General features: G+C 32.6%; 2 protein-coding genes and 1 non-coding gene across 3 annotated transcripts; 1 reads left to right on the top strand and 2 right to left on the bottom strand.

The window, feature by feature from the left end:
* Positions 1-1512: 1512 nt before the first annotated feature.
* Positions 1513-7635, bottom strand: LOC113858096 (glycine-rich RNA-binding protein 4, mitochondrial). Its single transcript, XM_027490556.1, has 4 exons — positions 7488-7635; positions 7325-7393; positions 2053-2159; positions 1513-1977 (listed from the first exon to the last, which is right to left on the bottom strand). Exons 1-4 carry the CDS (start codon positions 7609-7611, stop codon positions 1870-1872), a joined length of 408 nt encoding a protein of 135 aa, XP_027346357.1. The 5' UTR covers positions 7612-7635; the 3' UTR covers positions 1513-1869.
* A 7037-nt stretch (positions 7636-14672) lies between these two features.
* LOC113861810 lies at positions 14673-14779 on the bottom strand. Its single transcript, XR_003504345.1, has one exon. It is a non-coding gene; the product is annotated as a small nucleolar RNA R71 (small nucleolar RNA).
* Positions 14780-15988: 1209 nt separating this feature from the next.
* LOC113854753 lies at positions 15989-16453 on the top strand. The gene has a single exon (XM_027485953.1). It carries the CDS (start codon positions 15989-15991, stop codon positions 16451-16453), a length of 465 nt encoding a protein of 154 aa, XP_027341754.1.

Here is a 16453-nt window from a genome sequence, read left to right as displayed (position 1 = left end):
TGTTTTTCTCTCCCTTCCAATCCTAAGTAGGATTTCGATTTTGACTACCTTGCTGTTAACAAATACCTTCAATGATGCCCTATAGATGTTAAAACACAAATAACATAACAAAAGAGAAAATCAATGATGGATGCAAGGGACTAAACTAAAGTTTTGTCAGGACAAAAAAAAAAAAAAACAAAACTCTATGAGAACAAAAATAAAATGAGCAAGTCATTCAGGAGTACAAGGAAAAATAGCATTGCAACTTGTTAATATACAAAGTTACCATTGGTATAACCAACATAATTTTCTTCTTGACAATGAATAGGATATCTCTAACTTTGTCAAGCATTTTTCATTAACCCGTTTTGTCTTATTTTTACAATTTGAATTATTCCCTTTTAAAATGGCTTGCTACCATTTTTCTCTTGGGTCCACCTACATAATTTCTACATAAGCAACTCATGGAATCAAAAGTCCAAACCTTTATCTCATTCGAAGCATTTTCTCCTGAAAATTCTATATATTTCTTATGCAACTAACTTAGAATATGCATCTAGTAGAGAAAAAAAAAAGTAATAAATAGAAAACAAAAGATGGCACTAAAAAACTCAATATACACTTTTATATAAAAGGAAATGATTCAACTCACGATACATAAATCCTTCTCGCGTAGAACCAAATGTAAGTGAAATCATTGCTTCCCTACAAATACTATCTCAATCTAAGCATATCTCCTGTTTGCAACATTTTAAGTCCTAGAACACATGGGAATGGAGAGAAATATGCAGTGGAGATGATGAGATAAAGTTAGATGAAGAGAAATTTCAAAAGCACAAAGTTTCAAAATGAGAAGAGATGTATAATAATGGAGAGAAATGTGTTTTGTGCATAGATTTTCTCAAGGACATATAAAGAGATGTATCATTGTTAAAGACAAGGTCCTATGTATTAAATAACTATAACACTTTCAAGGATCTAAAAGCACAATAAATATAACCGAGAAACCTTTAATTACCAGTCACGTAGATGCACCACATAAATCGCTAACTCACGGTAATCAAACCTAAAAAAAAAAAAAAAAACCGATCTAACCTAAAACCACAATATCAATTTAGTTTAATTCAGTTTAAATAGTATTATTTTTATGACAATTTTATATAACTTTTAAAACAAAGATTGAATCAAACCGAATTGCAAACATCCTTGCTGTCAGAGTCATGAGTAGTTTGGATAGGGGAATTAGGTATGGATTGGAAAGTCTCTTTCAATTTTAGTCCAACACAATTTTCAACTCGCGGTTACCATAGTACTAGTCATTGATTATTGGCAGATGTTGCCACGCTTAGTTCATTACTGATTAATGGCGGATGTTAATTATATCGTTGTTAATTAACTACACTATTTTGGGATAAGTTTTTGCATACCTTGCCCCGCAAGGACTAATATTATTCTAAGGCAAATCTTCAATTAGTAGAAGATGCCAAAAGAACCTTTGGACGTTATCATTAGCAAGTACTCAATTTGGGAAATGAACCATACCAAATACATTACATGCATCTATCCCTTTATGATCATTCTTTCATTATCATTATGCTAAGAAAATGTCTTACTTAAATGCCTAGCTCAAAGTTGACACTACAAACATCAAAGCACGAAGCCTAATCTGTCGTATTGCTGTAACTTCTCCAATTATCAATACAGTGATGACCTGTCACATGACTACAATCCATATTTATGAAATTGACTAAGCAACCTTCTTCATCTTGTAAATTCCATTCTCTACTAATTGCATATCTTGACAGCGAACAAAAATTTTGTAGCCATCAGCTAAGAATTAATAAGATAACATTGTTACGTACATGAATTTCATAAGGAAAATTAAATTTAGTGCCTGTTTAAGTGTCCAATGTCTGAGAGACGAGGAACTACAACAGGTACACCACGTGCCTTCTCAAGAGCAAAATTTATCCTCAATGGTCTACCTAACAGTGCCTGCAAAGAAAATATCACTCTCAAAAGCAACTTCAATAGGCAACGATATAATAATGTATTCTTGATGCCTCTTACCTTTCCATCCATTGCATCCTTAGCACACTTGGCATCATCATCATTTGAAAAGATGACAAATCCAAAGCCTCTAGACCTACCACTGTCTTTATCATACACTATCCTCACTACAAAAAATGAATCCTGTTATTTTAGAATATAATTGAGACTAACAGAATCAAAGTGATATTTTACTTCGAATGAAAATGAATCGATAAAAGGAAAATATCAGATGCTGGTAAAAGTACAAGTGGTGCTAAACGTGTTTCCAAACTACGTTTATGGCAACTACAAGCTCTCAACGACCATATGCAATGCCCAACAAATGCGTATGGTTCAAACAATACTGAACTGGATTTATTTTGCTACAGGTTTCCAAATCATAGGTGATTCCAAAATTAGGACACATAATAACTGTAGCAACTACTTATGTTTTTGTGATTGTTTCTTGAAGTTCTTGGCCATATTTTTCTAAATATAATGTAGCATTTCTTTGAAATTCTAACCCAACTAGATAAATAACAGTAGAAGATCTCAGTTTACCCATGAAACATCAACCAGACTCGATACTGGAATATTGAATGTAAAGTCCCCCAAACCGCTTTCTTCATATCAGTGAAGGAATTACTCCAACTCTTCCTCTGCAAATCCAATTGATAGTTATTGATATCATTCACAAACCCTAAAGGCTACAGAAGTCTTTAATATTTGGTTCACACCCTTATGGTCTTCCAATCCTTTCTGTCTTTTCTTTTCTAGGATTTTTTCATGTCCTACCCAACTGAATCCTCAAACCTCTGTTAAAATATTCAGAGATATATTCTACATTACTAAGGAAAAAAAAATCACAACAGCATTCAGAATTTTATTTACAGAATCAAATTCAAATAACAAATTTGAGACATTTTTTTTCCTCCAATTCTGTCAAAAAGCCATAACCGCTTAACTCAGGCTCATCATCTTCTAGAACTTGATCACCAAAGACATTTGTATTTCTTTCTCTTATAGCAGCAATCATGAGCTACCAATAATTGTAAGTTAATTTTCACCACTGATTGATGAGAGTAGCAGAAATTTCACGATTGGAAATAAGAGAACAACCTTCAACATACAATAAAGTTTTACATCAAACATAATCTCAAACTAATCCTCTAGTAGAAGGTGCTTAGCTTTCTTGCTTCCTAATTCCATCACACATTTTGCTGCCATTAACACATTAAGCTGGCAGACATGAATTTTGGTGCCAATGTCAAATGTAAGAGAAATATTCATTGGACAAAACTTAGGCGTTGTTCTTCAATTAAAATGTGAGTTTCACCTCAAGAATGTGTGCCAACCTTTAATGCTGACTTTCATTGCGTGGGTTACTGAGATAAAATTCCTATTTTTATTGCAGAACACCACCAAAAACACCTATGATATTGTCCTTATGTTTTGTCTACATCCACTTAGTTTTGACCAAAAAGGTGTGGTAATTTGGTGTCAATTGCTTTCTGCAACAAATAACAATCTTATTGTTCCATTCACTTAAGCAAATGCAAACTCACAGTAGACCAGCTGAATGACATGACTGTATGTTAAATTTGTGACTTGAAAACAATAAGACTGACCAAATATAAGCGTGACAAAAAACCATGAGGCTAATCTAATCCAACCATTTAAGAATGCAAGAGTCAAAAGGTACAATAGAAAGAAGGAACAAATACAAATAGAATCAAGAATTCAAAGGTGTTAGCGTGTGTTAGTTGCTAATAAAAAAGCTTGTGTATCTGACTAGTTTTCTGTTAAAAATAACTCTTGCTGTCAAGTCAGTTGTAATGATTAGGATCAGTGAACACTATATATATATATATATATATATATATATTTGTATCACTCAGATTTAGTTTCCAATAATATTCAGAAAAGGTTAATCTCTTTGGGTCTCTCTTTCTTTCTCTATCCTCTCTTTACAACATGCTATCATGAGCTTCAAGATCCTGATTCATGGCATTTCTTAGCAATCCTTTCATTACCGCTGACACTAGTGCTCCACCATTGGCGTTTTCCAATGCTTCAATTACATTCTCGCACACCATATCCTTGTGCATCTTGATTAGAAGAACTTTCTTCTCTGGAAGCAGCAAGTTGAGGCCATGAGTAACGCTCATCACCTTCATCAATTTGTAGTTAATCCTAAGATTCCACCATGAAGTGAAGAAGATCAAAACATTGGGAAACTTTACGAGACCTACCAACAATGGGAGCAATAAGATCAGTTGCTCTTCTCATGGCTTCTTTCATCTCTGTCTGAAACCACTCTCACTAATGTTGTTAGTTGCACATAAACATGTCAACTATGCGATGAGATTCATGAATTCTTTCATTTTCATACCCATGCTAAGGCACGACAATTGTGTTGAGAATATATCATAATGATTATGATTTATCGTAAATATTTATTCTCATTATTTGTTATTATTATCTTTACGATTATTAGAAGATATTCTAGGATATTCTCCTGTGCAAATATTAAGATTAGACTCCTATATACATATAAATAGTAGTGTATTAAAACAAAATAGAATTTCAGTACTTTCAAGTAATTGTGATCTAAACTCCACTATACAAAAAAAGGTACTCGATCTATTTCAGAATATTTTACTTTGAATCAAAACCATTTTTTACTCTTTGGTAGCAATTTGAGACACTGTTTTGCCACGAGCATTGATACAATTTTGGATAGTCCTCATAAAGATTACAATGTTTTTGTGACTTCTATCACTGGTCATCTAGAACCATACACTATAAATGAACTCAAAGCCCTAATTCTTGCTCATGAGATGCATTCTCTGTAAATGTGGCACACACTAGTACTGGTCCTAATTCTAGTAGTATGCCTAACAACAACATTGCCAATTTCTCTTTGGCTTTGAATTCTTCCTTTTGGCCTCGTTCAAATTTTACTTGAGGCTATGGCAAAGGCAATTGTGGTACAGGACAATTGAGGTTGTGGATGGAACCATTTTTCTCGTTACCATGTTGCTTGCCAAGTTTGTTACAAGTCTAGGGATGATGCCCTATCATGCTTTCATCAATTTGATCAGACTTATGTTCCTTATCAAACATCATCTTTCCAATATTATAGAACTTCTTGGTAATTCTGCTAATAATGTTATGCCTCCTGCTCCTACTATTCCTTATACATCTAGTGTTGTTCCAGCACCTGGTACCAATCTTCCAACTGACTTACCCTGTTCTTCAATCTCTAAGTCAAAATCCACTCTTCCAATGTAGACTTGTTCTAAATCAGGAATCTACAATCCTTGCCTTCATCCTACTCTTCTATTAACACATATATAAAACCAACCTATGGCTATCTTAATCAGTACAAAGCTCATCTAGTTGCATCGGGTTTCCATCAACAGTATAGTTTTGACAATATTGAAACATTTTCACCTGTTGTCAAGCCTGTAACAGTCTGAGTTATGTTTACTCTTGCCTTAACAAATAACTGGATCATTCAACAACTTGATATCAATAATGCTTTTCTCAATGGGCAATTAGGTGAAAAAGTATATATGGTTCAACCTCCAGGATTTGCAGCTGTTGATAAGACAGTGGTGTGAATCATTATATGGCCTAAAACAGACTCCTAGAGCATGGTTTGAGAAACTTACTAACACTCTTCACAGTCTTGGCTATAATAAGTGCAAATGTGACTCACCTTTGTTCATTCTCTTGAATTCTACTCACCGCATCTATATCCTAGCTTATATGGATGATATTCTAATAATAAGGAACTCTCCAAGCTTGATTCAGCATCAAATATAATGAAGCTCAACTCAACATTTGCTCTAAAAATAGTAAATGAATGTTGACTATTTTTGGGGCATTTAAGTCAAGCGTCTAGTTCTATTTTACTGTCTCAATCAATATATGTGCATGATCTGTTAGCCAAAGCCAACATGTTTACTGCTAAAGGCATTAGTACACATGGTTGAGGGGATCAAAACTATCCAAGTTTGGGTGAGACTGTTTAGAAGATCCTAGTCTATATAGGTCCATTATTGGTGCTCTTCAATATGTTATAGTCACCAAACTTGAAATCAGTTGTAGTGTTAACAAGGCCTGTCAATTTCTCTCTCAACCCCTTGGTGGTCATTGGAAACTAGTTAAGCAAATACTAAGATATCTTCAAGGACAATTACTTTTGGCCTACTCTTTCAACCTGCTTCTTGGTCAAATCAACTTGCAATTTGAGCCTTCTGTGATGCTGATTGGGCAGTTGATCCTGATGATCGACATTCAACCTCTGGATCTTGCATTTATTTTGAACCCAATCTAGTTTCCTGGTGGTCTCAAAAGCAAAACTTAGTTGCTCGTTCCAGCACCAGAGCTGAGTATCATAGTCTAGCTGCTACAATGGAAAAAAATCTTTGGCTTCAGTCCTTGATTCAAGAACTTCAAATTACTATACCAATTCCAGTTGTGTATTGTGATAATCTTTGTGCAGTTTCTCTTGCTCACAATCCTATTTTTCATTCGTGAAGAATACAAGAGTTCAAAAAACCAAGAGGCTAATCTAAACCAACCATTTAAGAATATAAGAGTCAAAAGGTACAAATACAAATAGAATCAAGAATTCAAAGATGTTAGTGTATGTTAGTTAAGCTGATAATAAAGCTTGTGAAACTGACTAGTTTTCAGTTAAAACTAAATCTTGCTGTTATGAGTGCTGTAATGATTAGGATCAGTGAACACTATATATACATCTCTCTTTGTATCACTCAGATTGAGTTTTCATTAATATTCAAAAAAGGTGGTCTCTTTCTCTCTCTATCCTCTCTTCTTCAACAGAAGACATTACAATTGTGGCCATATCAGTTGCACTTGCCCACAATTTTCCACAGTTTTGGTAATCTCAAAGCAATCACACAACCACGATAGAAAAAAACAATTTTTAAAACCTTCAAAATAATGATATCTAAGTTCCACAATTTTCTACAGTTTTGGGAATCTGAAAGCAATCACACAACCAAGATAGAATTCTAAACAATTTTTAAAACCTTGAAAATAATGATATCTAAGTCCCATAAGCACCAAAAGGAGGTAGAAACAGCATCATATTTCAGTCAACCGTCCGGTATAAATTGGCTATTAAATTTGATATCTAACCAAATTACACTTTTACACAATTACTAGTTCCAATTTCTTAACAATATTTCATTGAGACAAAACGTCGAACATTTGGATGGGTATCAGAAACAATTGAAAAGACAACGACTCAGAAAAACATTGAGGCTTGCATTACCTTCAGTGACGTTTCCGAAGGAAGAGAAAGCATCTTTGAGAGACTTCTCATCCACTGACCATGACAACCCTGAACCACCATCAATGTCAATAAACGGTGAAGAATGGGCATAAAACGAGAAGCGCAGAGAGAGAGAGCGAGAGAGATAGAGAGAGAGAGAGACCTCCCACAAAGAGCTTGTTGGAGGAAGGAGAAGAGGGTGGAGAACAGTAGAATCTCCATTGAGGAGGAGGAACGCGGAACTTGGTAGAAATGGTGGTTGCTAAATACGCCAGAGGCTTGTTCATGTCCCCAAATCCAAGTCCACATGCGTCTTTGCTTGCATTTAGAGTCGGGTTTAGCATATAAAAGAGGGATTATAATTGGTATTTTTTATGAGAAAAAAGAAAAAAAAAACAAAAATATGAGATTTTAAAAAAATTACAAAAATTTCAACAATCTTCAATGTCATTCTTTTTTTGTTAAAATTGTATCTTTTGATATTTAAAAAAAAAATTTTTAAAAAATTGTCATTAAAATTTTGGAAAGAATCTTCAAGTAGTGTATATATACATTTTTTAATATTTTTTATTTTTTTAATATTTTTCTCACTCTCGGTTATCTATGTTTCCTTTCACACAATTTTTAAATTTTTTTACTTAAAAATACTTTTCTATAATTATTATACAGGTGTTTAACACAAAAACTTTGTTCTATTCCAAGTAAATTCCTAAAATCACACATCAAATAATTATCTTGCATATTAGTTTAAAAAATATGTACTTTGTTAAAAATATGAAACATGATGCATTGGTCATCCATTTTGCTAAAAATAAAAGTCAATATCTTGCATACCTCCCAAAAATTTGAAATCAAACCACTCCAAGAACCACTTTCTCTTTGTTTTCTCCGTCTATAACTACAATTACTATTATGGATAAGTTATCTATATCGTCTTCCACGTAAACTTTTGAATTATTTACCTAAAAATATCTTTTTATAATTACTAGATAAGAATCTAACATTAAACATTTGTTCAACTCCATATAATAATTGCTTAATGACTAATAGTAATTTCTTAAAACTACACACCAAGTAACTATCTTAACATATAATAGTTATAACTTATGCTGATTAGACATAAAGGTCAATGTCTTGCGCACTCTCACACCCCTAAAATTAGAAACTAGTTGCTGCATAACCACTACCTCTTTGTTTTCTCCTTGCATAACTATAACTACTATTGACAACATTTGGTTATTAGGATTCTTCACTATAGCAGTCAAAATTTATCCACCATTATATCCTTTTAGAAAGCAATCATCTAATCCTATGATTGGTGTATACTTAAGAAAACTCTCCTTCTTCAATTTTCACTTAAAATAATTAGGCTTTTGTTTTCTAAATTTTGTGTTTTTAAGCGTTTTCTTCTAGCAATTCTTCCATTTCACATGATTTAATTGTTCTTCAATCTTCACTTAAAGCAATTAGATTTTATTTTCTAAATTTCAATCTTGAAACATCATAAAAATTCTATGAATTTAACCAAGAAATTTGCATTTAAGTGAATTTATTCTTCCTTTCAATCATTAAACAAAAACTAAGCAATTATGTACTAATTCTTAATTATTTTCAATTATTTTATTCTAAATTTCTACATGACAAACTCTAAATCTACTACAAGTATAGATTCATTATTATCTTTTGTAGGCTTTTTGTGAAGGATTTTAGCACCATTACTAGGGATGAGAATTGGCCAGGTTAGGCTAGGGTTTCGATATGTAGGTCTGACCCATTTAATAATTTTGAAATCTGAGTCTGACTTAATATTTATCATAGGTATTTTATTAAACTTAGTCTGACATTTTTAATGCAACACCCTTTTTTCTTAATTATTTTATTTGTTATTAATTATTATTAGATTTTTGTTTCAAATTTAAAAAGTATAAATGTTGGTAACCGTAGAGAGTCTTGCTCAGGCTAGACTGAATTTTCTTGATTAGGAATTTTAAAGCATTTTTGCTAAGGTAAGATGAGTCTCGCCCATGCAAGATCGGATAATGTTGCTCAAACTTTCCTTTCGCGCAAACCGGAAGTCACAGAAAAAATGAAGAGCTCTCTAGACCCATTCTTGCTTAGACGAGAATACCCTTGCTCAGGGAAGAATGTAACATCCTCAAATTCTTATTTAAAGATAAGTAAATGTTTATAGCACAAAGAAAAATAACAGAATTATATTGTGTTTTATAAATTTAAAAATAAAATAAAAACTAAACTTACATTTCTGTTAAGAAATTTTATAGGGTTTAAAAGTGCTTAAAACTTCCAAAGTAATAGTTTCAAAGTTTTAAAGTGATGAATAAAATTTTGATTTATATCTAACAATTATTTGATTCGTATCATATACATATAAGTTTAAAATACCATTAAAAATATTTTCAAGTTATTCATTACAACAAATTTTTTCAAAGTATTATAAATTCTAAAATCTAACATTTAAAATTATTTACAAAACTTGGTCAACATAAAATGTAATTAGAATAAAGTACTACAATTTCTCAAATTATTTTAGTTCCTACAAAGCAGTCTTCCTTCCAATAACACTAAACTATGATCCTAGAACGGATCAATCATCTTTATTCCCTCCTCATCCACTTTCCTGAAAATTGTTAATAAGGGTGAGTATTTCTCGCCCCACTAAATCTCTTATTCGATAGAAGAAAGATATATATATATATATATATATATATATAATACTGAAAATATTATCTAATATACACTGGATTAACAATAACACTCAAATCATACAAATCATCATCACAACGGAGCACACACATAACAACCAATCAATCATCTTTGCAAATATTTATAACATGCATTTTTACACTAATTTGTATGTTATAACACATGTATTATACTACATCAATCAATATGTCACAATACATGTGTCATAACCGCACCTGTCGATGTATCACAAAACATATATCATAACAACATTAACTGATATGTTATAATGCATGTATTATAATCATACAATTTCTATACTACTTCATATTTATCACATTTTCACATTTATTACACTTTCATATTTATTGCCCTTGGGATCCCTTGAGGACTTCATAGCATACATAGTTGTTGGTTAGCCGCAGCAACATGGATACACATGTGCCAACTCAGACCTTTTTAGCAAAGATATAATCAGGGGTTTAGGGTAGGAAATGAGTGTGAGACTTGTGGTGTCTTTTCTATCAATTTTTGTTAATTTTACGCAATCATGGAAAAGCATCCACCACCCTCATTTTTCTCAGATTTTCACAATTGCCCCTATCTTTCACACTCCCAGTGTATTTCTATGACTATCTATACTTATTCTCAGCATTTCTCATGTCATTCTCTTTCTTTTCCAAATCCTTTTCATAGATCAACATATCATAATACATAAGTCTTGATCATATAACATAATGTATTACAATACATGTATATTAGTACACCTTTTGATGTACTACAATACCTGTATCATAATCACATCCATCAATCTATTTTAGATCACGTATTATAATCACATCTCTCACAAATCCACCATCATGTCATATCATTCCATTTTATACATAAAAGGCTTTCTTCATTTAAGAATGTCAAACACTTTTCATCATTAATATAATTTCACCCATTTTGACATACCTCAGCTATCAAACAACATCTATATTTATTATATCATTTAATACAAAAATACCATCAAACAAGTTCACACAATGTGCCGAAGGCCAGACACCTCCGAACTCAGCCTGATTGTACAATCCAACATACACATTTTCTCAGTAATAACAAAGTATGGCATTACCCAATATTCACTATAAGTCTATTATTCTAAAAATGTCAAATAGTAATCTTAACTATCTTCGAACAATGTTCACTAGTAAAATCCTTATTCCTCAAAATAGTTTTGTTTAGATTTTTTAATACAATTTATATTTATATAGTTATGAAAATAATCAAGGGATTTTTCATGTCTAGCTCTCTATTCTTACACTTTACATTTTAATAAAATATTAGGGTTCTAGGGTTCTACAGGAAAACTTAGTGTTTTCAAATCAAAATACCAAAGAGGGGGTTAGGATTTGGGATCAACTCCCTTTACCTTGAAATGGGTCTCTAAGATCAAGTTTTCCTAGAGATCCAAGGAAGAGGCACTATGTCCCGAGAGAGGATATCACCTTAAAGGTTGAGGTTTCCTTAAATATAAAAAAGTATAAAACTTTAGATCAGATAGAATTGAGAAACAAGAATGAAGTTGAAGAATCAAGCTCCAAAAAACTTACTTGGATCTGAACGATTGAACTTCCAAGCCCGAATTCGAAAAAAGATTGAAGTTTAGAGGAGGATTTCTGAGAAGAGAGTGTGAGAGATCGGAGAGAATAGAGGAGGGATTGAAACTTTGGATTGTAATCCAAGTTTTCTAGGTTAAAAGCCCTTAAATATCCCTTAATTCGTGATATTTACACTACAACGAGCTCTTCTCTCACTGTGCGAAAAAAACAAACAAAATTTTTCTTTGTTGTTTGTCATTCTAGCTGCAATGAAAGAATTTTGGCTATAGTGAGAGTACGTCAGAGAGTCTGATTCTGGATGCTCTTGATATATTAGTCTTTTTAATAATCTATTTCGTATTAAGATCTTTAATAAGACATTAAGCATCTATATAAATAAGCTATCAAACCATCAATAGGCATGTCTCTGAAAAGGACATAAATCTTATATTTAAACCCACAAAAAAATAGTTCAACACCTTGAATATTTATAATAAAATTATATATTCTTATTTATCACTTTCAAAATTTCATATAAATAAGTAAATTACTAAATATACAATGAACACTATTGAATGAACATCAATCTATAAATCATTAAGTAAATCTAGTAGTATAAAGTTTCACACCTTAAATCAATAAACGCAATACATCGAAATAAGTTTCAGACCTAAAATTAGTAAATACAACAAACAAAAATTTAAAATACACAAATAACAATATTATTCCAAAGTAAATCATAAAGATATTAATGAAAAACATGTATGAAACCAACAAACAGGAAGCAACAAATATCTCATCCTTCATGTTGTTCATCAACGTTTAAAATAAAGAAAAAATATTTTTAGAATAAAAATGCTTTGAATATAGTTTTTATAATTATTCTTTAAAAAGGTTATCTAAAACTTATTTTACTATCACCTATTCGTATAAAAGAAATTAAATCCAAGTTGAAAGTTTGTAGCGCTAAGTTGTCATAGAGAGAGAGAAAAAGTTCTATGCTTCTTTACTAAGGTTTTCTTAACTCTATTTCTCTTTTTCTTCAAGCATCATCATGGTCATCTAAATGCATTCTTAAGGGTTATTCCCTTAACCCTTCTCAGTTTCAAAAAAAGAATCTTTCTATGGAGCATGTGGAGTACAAAAATGCTCCACAGAGGATATAAATATGGACCATTATTAAGAGTCTAGTAGTGTGTAGTTTTTAGTTAATTTTAATCTTCTTTTCTTTTTCTTTAACTTCTTACTTTTCATTTTTCCTCCAAAATTATTAGAATTCTAGTTTTTAAAATTTTCTTACCTTACTACTATTTTGGTGAAAATTGCTAAAGTTTGGATATTCATTGCAGGTTATTCAGCGTCAAGGCACAAACCTATGTATGCCAGGGCACCACTCAAGTGTGACAATGTGCTTTCTAGTCATCTTATGCCGAGGTGCAAGCTTGTGTGCGCTAAGGCGCTTATCACGATTAGCTAATGAAGTTGTAGGACTTTCGGCGCCTAAGCGCAGACATTTATGTACCAAGACGCAAACTTACTGATGTGGACAAAAATACATATTGTGTAAGATAAAAGAGATTAGGAGACATATTGTAGTGAAGGCAGAGTTTTTTGTGAGAGAGAACCAAGGGGCAACTCTTTCAGAACAAGAAGATTGGAGAGAAAGATTGGAGAAGATTCGCAAAATCATTTTCTTCTCAAGAACATGGCTAAGGGAACCTCTCCTTCTTTTCTTATGATTTTCATTTCTGTGATGGATTGCTAAACATTTTATAGTTAGGGTTAATGGATCCCTTTGGGATTGTGATGTAATTAAATTCTTAACTCTATTTTAAGCTTCTTTTGATGTTAACTTGTAAATTTGTTCTTAACACTTGGTATGAACTAGCTAATCATGCTTTGTTTTAATGAACCTTCTTGACATTGGAAAATGGAATGAGTGGTTGTGCTTCTTGACTTACTTGCCTCATCATTTAATTTACTCGAAATAGAAATTATTGGGTGTGTGATCTTTTGATTTTCTTGTACTCTAAAACCTTAGACTCATACATTTAGAATTAAGGAATTAATCTTTGTGTATGAGTACAAGAGAATTTATATACCAAGGAATTGGATATGAATTAATTTAGTGGAAACTTTTCCTAACATCTTCAGAGCTTGAACTAGTAGGGGTGTTTATCACATGAATAATAGGTGAAGTTTAATCCTAACTATCTTGTCATTGAATTTTCTCATCTTATTTTAGATTTTGTTGTTTATTTACTTGCAAAGTGAATTAAATCAATTTGTATTTTAGAGTCCCTTTAAATCATAATCGCATTTAATTAGTTCAATTTAGTGAATGAATACATGTTTGCATCAATCTCTGTGGGAACGATACTTTACTTTCACTATATTACTTGTACGATTCAGTGCACTTGCTGAAAGGCGTTGTCAAGTTTTGAGCGACGTTGCTGGGGATTGAGAGTTAAACACTCTTGAAAGTAGCTAATAGAACCACTTTGGATGCATTTTTATCTTATGGTTGTTTTTTTTGTTTGATCTTTATCTAAGTTTGTTTTACTTTGTGTTGTATGCGAGGTACAGCTGATCCAAATTCACTTCTCTTTGATCAAGAAATTGGAAAAATAGCTAAGAGGAATAGAAAAATAGTTAGAGCAAGGAAGAAGAATCGAATAGAAGCTTCATCAAGGCATATTGTGGCTGATAACAACATAATCCACCTCGGAGGACTTTGGGGCAATATGCCATCCCTATTGTTGAGGGGTGTGCCTCTATTATTGTGAATCCACCAATTCAAGCTCGCACAATTGGTGCAGAACCAATATGGAGAAGATCCACTAGAAGATCCTAATTTGAACATTTCTAATTTCCTACAATTATGGAACACTATCAAAATGCAAGGTGCAAGTGATGATGCAGTGAGGCTGCACTTATTTCCTTTTTCCTTAAGAGATAGGGCTAAGCTTTGGCTTCAATCTCAACCTCAAGGGAGTATTTCAACATAGGATGAGTTAGGGACTAAGTTTTTATCTTAATACTTCCCACTTTCCAAGTTTTCAAAGATGAGAAATGAAATCATCTCTGTCACTCATCAAGACTTAGAGTCATTGTATAAAGCTTGGGAGAGGTTCAAAGATCTATTAAGGTGATGCCCACATCATGCTACTTTTGAGTGGTTACAACTTTAGACTTTCTGTAATGGATTGACCCTAGCTACAAGAACTATGATAGATGTAGCAGTTGGTGGATCTTTGAATAATAAGACAAGTGAAGAGGTGAAGGAATTATTGAGACTATGGCATCAAATAGTTATCATACTCACAAGGAGAGGAATTTGCCCAAAAGAGGAATCCTAGAGTTAGATGCTATGCAAACTTTGTTGGCTCTAAACTCAACTATGTCTAATCAATTAGCCCAACTCAAAAAGTTAGCATAATGAGATAAAAATTGGAGTGGTTGTTAATGTTCAACAATTAACATGTGATTTTTGTGGAGGTAATCATCCTAATGGACAATATGAAGTTCCCTTAGATAGTCAAGGGGGACATGAGCAAGTGAACTACATGAACAACTATTAGAGATATGCAACTAACTCTTACTCCAACAATTATAATCAAGGAATTAAGAAGCAACCTAATTTTTTTAATGGGAATCAAGAAGCTCAAAGGGGATCTTCATCATTTAATCCCCCATATAGCCAATCTACTCAAGGCCAACCATCACCATTGGATCTTGCATTAGAGAGGTTGACCAATCACACTTCATCTTTTGTGCAACAAGCTTCTGATTTCATGATTGAAACAAGAACAAACTTAAAAAATCAAGATGCAAGCATAAGAAATCTTGAAGTTCAAATTATGCTAGCGTTCTAAGCAAATAGCATAAACTTTTATGGGGCCATTTTCAGGCAATACAATAGTTAACCGAAAGAAAGACTACAAGGCAATAACTTTAAGGAGTGGTAAAGATGTAGACCTTAGGCCTAAAGTGAGACGATATGATGATGAGTTGAAAAGAAAAGAAGAGAAGGTAGGTGAAGAAAAGGACAATGAGCATGTTGTTGGAGAAGAAGTTAAAGATTCCTTAACACTTGAAAAAGAAAAATATGATGAAGCAGTGGTGAAAGAAGGAAGGCAACAGAAAGAGAGACTTATAGATGAGAAGTCACACTGGAAAAAGACTAAGAAACAACTCTTGGAGGAGTATGAGAAGTCATAAGAGATTCCATCATTTGTGAAGCTCCCTTATCAACCTTATGAGAAGAAAAAGGAGAAGGAAAAATAATTCGCTAAGTTTCTTGATATATTTAAAAAGCTGCAAATTAACATTCCTTTTGCAGAGGCTTTAGAGAAAATGCCTTCCCTATGCTAAATTTATGAAGGAATTTCTATCAAAGAAGAGAAGGTTGCAAGAAGATGAAACCGTGGCATTAACAGAAGAATGTAGTGCTATTTTGCAGGAGAAACTTCCACCTAAACTTAAAGATCTTGGAAGCTTTAGTATCCCATTTACTATTGGAAGTATAACCATTGGTAAGGCTTTATGTGATTTAGGAGCTAGTATCAATCTGATACCACTATCCATTATGAAGAAGCTTGGTATTGATGAAGTTAAGTCAACTACAGTTTCTCTCCAATTGGCAGACCGATCAATTAAACATCTTTATGGAGTGGTGGAGGAAGTATTAGTCAAAGTGGATAAATTCATTTTTCCAGTGGATTTCATAGTGTTGGACATGGATGAGGATACGGAAGTACCTCTCATTCTTGGAAAACCATTTTTAGCAATTGGAAGAGCTCTCATTGAGGTTGAACAAGGAGAGTTAATGTTGAGAGTGTAA

This window comes from Abrus precatorius, unplaced genomic scaffold (assembly GCF_003935025.1).
Source record: "Abrus precatorius isolate BTA unplaced genomic scaffold, Abrus_2018 Scaffold1, whole genome shotgun sequence".
Lineage (NCBI taxonomy): Eukaryota > Viridiplantae > Streptophyta > Magnoliopsida > Fabales > Fabaceae > Abrus > Abrus precatorius.
The sequence above is the reverse complement of the archived record's forward strand: the minus strand, read 5'-3'. Positions and strand labels throughout refer to the sequence as shown.